The sequence below is a fragment of the Acartia tonsa genome, chromosome 9, assembly GCF_053477335.1.
Source record: "Acartia tonsa isolate MP-2025a chromosome 9, ASM5347733v1, whole genome shotgun sequence".
In the NCBI taxonomy this organism is placed as follows: Eukaryota; Metazoa; Arthropoda; class Copepoda; order Calanoida; family Acartiidae; genus Acartia; species Acartia tonsa.
Window position 1 is genome coordinate 847,249 of NC_137268.1, and position 8,928 is coordinate 856,176.

Consider the following 8,928-nt stretch of genomic DNA (forward strand, 5'->3'; position numbering starts at 1 on the left):
GAGCTTATTTTTAAAGATATCAGCCTGATTTTTTTAAAGAAAATTTTTTAAATAAAACAGAACTCAGTAATGATTACACATTTCATTTTGAGACTTTTCTTTGAGGGGCTTGTGGAGCAAAAGACCCCCCAAAACACAAAAAATATGAGTTCTGAGCTGATATTTAAAGATATCAAACTGATTTTTTTAAAGAAAACTTTTTTAACATAACCAAACTCAGCAGGGGCGTCCAAGCTTTTTTTTGGGGGGGGTAAAATTTGCTTGGGAGGGGGGGGTAATTACCCCCCCCTGAAACCTGTTGGCCGGGGCAAATTTTGTTTACCTTCCCAAAATTAACCCCCAAATTTTTAAAGAAAATTTTTAAAATAAAACTCAACTCAGTAATGATTACACATTTCATTTTGGGACTTTCCTTTGAGGGGCTTGTGGAGCAAAAGACCCCCCAAAACACAAAAATATGAGCAAGCTGATATTTAAAGATATCAACCTAATTTTTTTACAGGAAACTTTTTTAACATAACCAAACTCAGCAGGGGCGTCCAAGCTTTTTTTTGGGGGTGGGGGCACCCCCAAATTCGTTTGGGGGGGGGGTAATCCACACTTTACCCCCCCTCTTGGAAGTCTATGAAACTCAGTAGTGTTTACAGATTTCGTTTTAGGACTTTCCTTCTAGGTGCTAGTGGAGCAAAAGACCCCCCAAAACACAAAAAATATGAGTTTTGAGCTTATTTTTAAAGATATCAACCTGATTTTTTTAAAGAAAATTTTTAAAATAAAACAGAACTCAGTAATGATTACACATTTCATTTTGGGACTTTCCTTTGAGGGGCTTGTGGAGCAAAAGGTTTGGGTAATTACCCCCCCTGAAATCTGTTGGTAAACAAAACTTGCCCCCAGGGTAAAATTTTTTTTTTGGTAATTTAAATTTTATTAAATATTTGGTATTTTTTTTGTTAGGGATTTTTTATTTTGAGGGGTATTCAAAATTGTTTACCCCTCCTAAAATACCCCCTCTGAAATGGTTGATATCTTTAAAAATAGGTCAAGAACTCATATTTTTAGTTTTTGGGGGTCTTTTGACAAACAAGCCTCTAGAAGGAAAGTCCCAAAATGAAATCTGTAAATGTTACTGAGTTTGGTTATGTTAACAAAGTTTTCAAAAAAAAAAATCAGGTCGATATCTTTAAAAATAAGCTCAGAACTCATATTTTTAGTTTTGGGGGTCTTTTGCCCAACTAGCCCCTAGAAGGAAAGTCCTAAAATGAAATCTGTAAACATTACTGAGTTTCATAGACGTCCAAGAGGGGGGGTAAAGTGTGGATTTCCCCCCCCCCCCCCTCAAACGAATTTGGGGGTGCCCCAACCCCCCAAAAAAAAGCTTGGACGCCCCTGCTGAGTTTGGTTATGTTAAAAAAGTTTCCTTAAAAAAAATTAGGTTGATATCTTTAAATATCAGCTCAGAACTCATATTTTTGTGTTTTAAGGGGTCTTTTGCTCCACAAGCCCCTCAAAGGAAATTCCCAAAATGAAATGTGTAATCATTACTGAGTTGAGTTTTATTTTAAAAATTTTCTTTAAAAATTTTGGGGTAAATTTTGGGAAGGTAAACAAAATTTGCCCCGGCCAACAGGTTTCAGGGGGGTTAATTACCCCCCCCCCCACAAGCAAATTTTACCCCCCCCCAAAAAAAAGCTTGGACGCCCCTGCTGAGTTTGATTATGTTAAAAAAGTTTTCTTTAAAAAAATCAGTTTGATATCTTTAAATATCAGCTCAGAACTCATATTTTTTGTGTTTTGGGGGGTCTTTTGCTCCACAAGCCCCTAAAAGGAAAGTCCCAAAATGAAATGTGTAATCATTACTGAGTTCTGTTTTATTTAAAAAATTTTCTTTAAAAAAATCAGGTTGATATCTTTAAAAATAAGCTCAGAACTCATATTTTTTGTGTTTTGGGGGGTCTTTTGCTCCACTAGCACCTGGAAGGAAAGTCCCAAAATGAAATATGTATAGGTTGCTGAGTTTGTTTATGTGAAAAAAGTTTTCTCAAAAAAAATTAGGTTGATTTCTTTAAAAATAAGTCCAGAACTCACATTTTTAGTTTTTGGGGGTCTTTTGCCAAACAAGCCCCTAGAAGGAAAGTCCCAAAATGAAATCTGTAAATGTTACTGAGTTCAATTATAATAACAAAAGATTTTTTAAAAATCAGGTTGATATCTTTAAAAATAAGCTCAGAACTCATATTATTAGTGTTTTGGTGGGTCTTTTGCTCCACAAGCCCCTAGAAGGAAAGTCCCAAACTTAAATGTGTAATGGTTACTTAGTTCAGTTTTAATTAAAAAGTTTTCTTTCTGTGTGTTGATATCTCTTTTACTTCTTGAGATAACTACTGTTTACCGAAGAGGGGGGCAAGTAGGGGCACAGAAGTTTAACTGCCAGTTTTTGCCGGTTTTGGTGCTAGAGGCGCCGATTTTTTTTAACTGAGCATAATATCTTAATAAGTTGTAACTATAAGCAATGAAAAAAGTGACAAAAAAAGATATTTTTTAGGCCTTTTTAAAGGGCAGTTTTGAAATACCGTTATTTCATAAAAAAAATTTAAATGCCTAGAGAGTGGCTTGGAAGATGAATTTAAGTGTTCTGCATATTTCAATTTAAACACATAAGGCCAAAGATATAATATCCCAAACATCTTTAGTCAAAGTCTACTCTACACCTAGCGCTGGCGATTTCTATTTTCACAGGTATAAAAGGCATGATTTTAGAAAACTGACTGGCGCTAGGTGTAGAGTAGACTTTGACAAAAGATTTTTGGGATAATATATCTTTGCCCTTATGTGTTTAAATTGAAATATGCAGAAGAGCTTAAAACCTGCACATTGCTGTGATATTGTTAAAACCGCCGTGCTACCGTTATCTGTTGATATTTTACATGCCTGGCGCTAGGTCGCCAGTAGAGATAGAGCGCTGAAATTTTGTACATGTATTTCTAGGCTCCTAAAGTAACTTTTTAGGTTAGCAGAAGACTAAAATTCGAAAAAGAGTATTTTCATGAAAAGATCTAATGTCTAGCATCGTATTTTATCCAGCTTTCTAAGAATATAAAAATGTACAATCATAAGATTAAAACCAGTTTTTTAGCCCCGATGTGCCGAAGGCATGGGCTATATATCATCGGAAAGCCGTTTATAATACGACAAAACAAATAACTATTATTGCATCGTATTATAGACAACCATAGATATTAAAATTAAAAGATAACCACCAGTTTTAAGAGACCACAGGCCCTATCTAACAAAATTAGTATTAATTCTATTATTTTTTCTTTTAATATTTAAATTGTCAGTCACACAATGCTATTAATAATTTTTCAGTATGTCCGAGAGCCGGTTTTTATCCAGTGGATATTAATCGGTTTCAAGCCCATACTGGAAAAGATTTTCTTTAAAAATTTACAACAAAAAAAGGGGAATATATCAGGGAACTTAAGGGATAAGACAATGGCGGATACATTAATGTACTTCCCAATGATGATACACAAAATTATCCCTTCTGTAGATTACAATTAGTGATGGAAACGTTTGGACACTCAACTTAATAAACCAACCAATTTAATAAAGTCCGCAATATTTTAGGGTCCCCAAGAAAACAGGTGATTGGTCACCAGGACAGGATTGTTGGCGGCCAGGAGGCTGAACCACGTAAGTACACCTTTTCATTTCACAATCTTTGTCTGAATGCATTTTATCCAAAAATTTAATTTAAATTGAACAATAATACAACTTTAAAAAGCAAAAAAAGAAAACTTTTTACTAAATCATCTTTTTTCTGAAGCATGGGTTCCATGACAAACAGAGGAGTAACAAACGTCAGAGTGGACAATCATTGGACTGTACAAACTTCGGAGTAGACACTTAACCTAACCTATTTTAAACCATCCTTGAGGGGCCTATTTATAAAATCATATCTTAACCTAACCTAACCAATATAGAAATACTTAATTAACTTAATATTTTAGATACTCTTTAGTTCTCTTTTTGCCATATTAGTTTTTAGAAATTTTGATTTTATTAAAGTTTGCATTTATAATTTTCTAAGTTGTATTATTCTTAAATTAAAATAAACTATAGACTTTTTGGATGATCTTGGGATCGATTACCTCAAAAAAAGAAGTTAAAAAGTTGCTAGCTGCCAAACATTTAAGCAACATAAGAAGGTTTACATTTAATCTTGATTAGCCAAGATATAATCATGTACAGTGGAGCTTGACATAAAATAAGTCTTTTTCGTGCAATGCCATATAAATGTATCATTAACAATTGGCTAATTCAGATTTTTTAGTGCTCCTTTCTTGTAACAAGAATGTGCGGACAAAATACACATAATATAGCTGTTTTCCTGCTAGAAGCCTTTAAAGTTCTCTCTTCTTTAGAGATAATCGATTCCAGGAACATTTTTCAAGATTTGATTTTTTCAATTGGCAGATGCCTATCAATGGCAGGTGTCCCTGTAGTAAAGAGACTTTGTCATCATATGTCATGGTACCTTGTCCCAGCCGAAAAATCTTATTACTATCACACTACATTCACAAGCGATTTCGCAAAGCATTTGGGTGCAATTTCTTGCAATATCGCTGGATAATCGCACAGCAAAACACCTTTAATATTATATTATATTATTCAGATGCCTACCCATGACAGGTGTCCCTATAGTATAGAGACTTTGTCATCAACCCAGTCCTAGTGAGAAAATCGTTTTACTATTGCACTACAGTCGCAAGCGATTTTGCAGAGCAATTGGGTGCGATTTTTTTGCAATATTGCAATCATATTATATTATCATATTATAATATTTAGATGCTTACTTATGACAGGTGTCCATGTATTATAGAGACTTTGTCATCAACCCAGTCCCAGTGAGAAAATTGTATTACTATTGCAATACAATTGCGAGCAATTTTGCAGAGCAAGTCCATGCAATTTGTTGCAATATAACTTGGAAAAACGTGAAATGGTACTTTCAGAACAGCAAAACGCCTATGATATTATATTCTAATATTCAGATGCCTATCCATGGCAGGTGTCCCTGCAGTACAGAGACTTTATCATCATGCCCTGGTACCACACAGTTATAATTATATTCTAATATTCAGATGCCTACCCATGGCAGGTGTCCCTACAGTATAGAGACTTTGTCATCATGCCCTGGTACCACACAGTTATAATTATATTCTAATATTCAGATGCCTACCCATGGCAGGTGTCCCTGCAGTACAGAGACTTTGTCATCATGCCCTGGTACCACACCTGTGGAGCTACAATTGGTAATATTCTTGTGTTTTACCTCAAAAATAATAAAAAGCATTGACACTCCCCCTCCATTTTTTTTTATTTAAAATGACAATATTAGAGCGGATATTTTTTGTAAGCCCTAAAATTTTTGTATTCCTAACCCTGCAGGACCTTTACCTGCAGGACCCTGTAGGGCTACCCAGTGCCTATACTGACCAAAAGTAAGTAAATAAGATGATGAACAGTAATAACTTAACTTTCTTACAAGAAGTCTATTTCTGAAATTAAAAAAAGGAAAAAAAACATATTAAACTTTAATTTATAAATTATCTATATTTTTATCTAAATAAATATTCTAGTTGATGAATACCACATTGTTTGTGCTGCCCATTGTGTTGATGGTAGATCAGCTAAAAACTTCAGGGTATAATTATTTTTTTAATGCGTGTGTGTGTGTGTGTGTGTAGCCATAAATTAAAAATACCAACAAATATTGACTTTTCCAGTATGGCTTTGAAACCAATTAATATTCACTGGATTAGAACCAATTTTTAGCCCTAATAAAAAATCATGTATAGCATCATATTACAGACAATTTTCCAAAAATATTAAAAGAAAATAAATTCAATTCAACTTTAGGTTATTGCTGGTGCCCACAATATTGGAGCTTTTGCTTTTGAATCTGGACATCAGAACAGACATGTAAGTATTCCCTTACTAGCATGGCTTTGAAACCAATTGACATCTGCTGGATTAGAACCGGTTCTCAGCCATGCTGAAAATCCATGTAAAGCATTGTATTATAGACAATTTTTCACAAATATTAAATTAAAAATCATAAAATTAAAACCATTGTTTTAGCTCTGGCCTTTAGACCCCAAGGATAGAAAAACTGGTTTAAATTTTATGATTTTATTTAAATATCCATAGAAAGCCATTATAATACCTTGCAATAATAACTCCTTTGTTTACAACAAGATAATTCGAGTAATGTAATTTTTGGGTATAAAAATATAAACATGATTTAAAGTGATCTTCATAATAAGTTTACATTTTATAAGCAAGAATTAGTCAATAAGAGTTCATAGTTTGTAATAATATCAAAGCTATCAAATTAAACAATTGCCCAATATTTCAAAATAAAGATGTGTAAATTGATTCCTTCAGTGATCCACTGATTGAAAGTTAGATAGATTAACTTTAGTGCAGAAAATTGTAACTTACAAATAAAATCAATATATGTTTGAAGGTTTCTGAATTATGGAGACACGAGAACTATGACCACAATGTGATTACAAATGATGTCTCTGTGCTCAGACTTGATGAACCTCTGGTCTTTGATGATATTGTTAAACCTATGAAGATGGCTGAGCCAGGTAAGGAGACTAATTTAGCATTCTACTATTACTAAAATATTAACAGCTATGCCCCTATCATTTATTGGCTCTATATCTGAAGAAGTATATAGACTGTAATATAGCCCAAAACCTCACAAAAACTCAAATATAAAATGTATATAGCTAAAAACTACCGTGGGACCTATGTGAAGCTTGCTTCAAGTTCAAAAGGATCTGTCAATATGTTATGTTGTTGAAATCTTAAGCTTCAGGCAAAAAGGACAGACTGCCAAACCAATATTGACTTATCACAACAAACATTAATACTTGAAGGATTTGAGCCTGCTGAAGGAACTATCTGCATCAACTCTGGATGGGGATCTGTATCAGATACTCAATTCCCTGAGGTAATTCATACCTAAAATTTTTAAGTATTGGAAAAAAACTTCATCTTTATTTATCTTAGGTAGAAAATTTCAATTGTATGAGGCATGTATATTTTTATTTATTGATATACAGATATCATTTTAAGTTATTAATAAAAACAATTTGATTTTATATGGCTACTCATTAATATTTTTCTAGATGCCAAACAAACTACAGTATGTTGAACTTCCCATCATTGGTAGAGAAACTTGCCAGGCCAACTATAATGGTATAAATGGAGTTACTGATGGTGAGAATAAAGATATAAAAATAAATGTAATAGTACAAGAACTCAATAACAAGAACTTAGATTATATTTAAGGGGGCAGATAAAAGGTCATGTTGCTTTCCAACAAGGATGAAAATCACATCTAGTTTTTGTGATTTTTTAAAGTTAATTTAGTTGTTGGTAAAAGCTGACTTGTTTTTCAGGTATGATCTGTGCTGGTTCTAATGCTGGAGGTATCTCTCCCTGCTCTGGAGATTCTGGAGGACCCTTGGTCTGTCCTGACCTCAATGGAGAATGGTACCTTGCAGGTAAACTCTCAGTTCAGTCCTAATAACACAATATTAAGATTGAATACTTACACTGTGTTTTAGGAGAACAAAGTAGTATACGCTTTAAATTATAATTTACTTTTTCTTGTTTTTTTTCCTTTCATTAACAAATATTCAATAAGATGTCAGACATGAAAGTCAAAAGTCAAGTACATTAAAGAAAAGCTATCAAAGCTTCTAAGCATATACAAAAGTGAAAACTCATTTGGTGTAAAATAATTCTTGAGTATATAAAAAATATTAAAATTTAATACCCAAAGGAATAAATAATCAGTTAAAATAAGTTTAATTTCAGCCCCTCTGGAAGCTTATTTTTTACCTAAGCTTACTAACCCAAAGCATTGATAGGTATTTTAATATTGAGGGAACTAAGATGAAATATACCTGTATATTAAGGTGTTGTAAGCTGGGGAATGATCCCATGTGGACAGGCTCACTATCCTGGTGTCTTTGCTAATGTTGCCCACTTCAGAGATTGGTTGGATACTCATATTGCCATGTAAATTAGCTTCAGTTGTTCTCAACCTAAAACCATTACATTAATTTGATAATCATTCAAAATTGTTTAGAATATTTATCTTAATTTGTTTTCTATTAAAATAAACATTTGACCATTATCTATATCTATTCATTTATTTTGTTAACAAATTGCTTTGGCTAGGATATAAAAAGATAAATACTATACATTCACTTGAATAGTTTACCCTAAGACTGTTGTATTAAATGCACATTAGAGTCATTTATGTTGATAAAGTTACTTGGAATTTGGAAAGATTGCATATGATACACAGATAATTATGGCTATAGTCAACTGGGAAAATTCTTCATTAAAATAAAAAGAATTTTTAAAAATATTTTTAAGGTTCACCAAATTTTAGGACGAACTTTTATTTTTCATAACAAAAAAATTACTTTTTCTGACCATCGCCGAAAAACGTTAAATAACAGAAACAGCCATTTTCGGCGGTTACGACGGTAAAACGGCGGTTGGCGGCGCCAATTAATATTTTTATCTGTTTATTGTTGCTCAAGGATTTACCAAAAAAAAATTATAGGGGTCTAGCTGTAATAGAAGCCACGATATACATGGTATATGTCTATAGTAAAAGCCGGACAAAAAATCGGTCATAAAGTCAGTCAGGGAGCGGTCAAACGGTCATAACACCAATTTTCTCAGATGGTCATTTATATCTAAGTATTCACCAAAAAAAATAGGTTTCTACCTTATACACAAAAGTAATAATGTAGAAATTAAGATTTTTTTTAGAATTTTTCCTAATTTTGGTGCTACCCAACCGACTTTGACTGGGCACCACGACCG

The 8,928-nt window shown here is 33.1% G+C and overlaps 1 protein-coding gene across 1 annotated transcript; it reads left to right on the top strand.

Moving 5' to 3' along the window:
- Window positions 1–3,630: 3,630 nt before the first annotated feature.
- On the top strand, window positions 3,631–8,224 carry LOC145327978 (chymotrypsin B-like; the record flags this gene model as incomplete). The annotated part of the gene is given in 9 exon segments (XM_080171497.1): window positions 3,631–3,696; window positions 5,238–5,318; window positions 5,646–5,710; window positions 5,926–5,988; window positions 6,536–6,662; window positions 6,957–7,030; window positions 7,209–7,299; window positions 7,482–7,586; window positions 8,004–8,224. Coding segments are annotated over 9 exon segments (779 nt in total), but the record flags the coding sequence as incomplete, so codon positions are not given.
- Window positions 8,225–8,928: the final 704 nt, after the last annotated feature.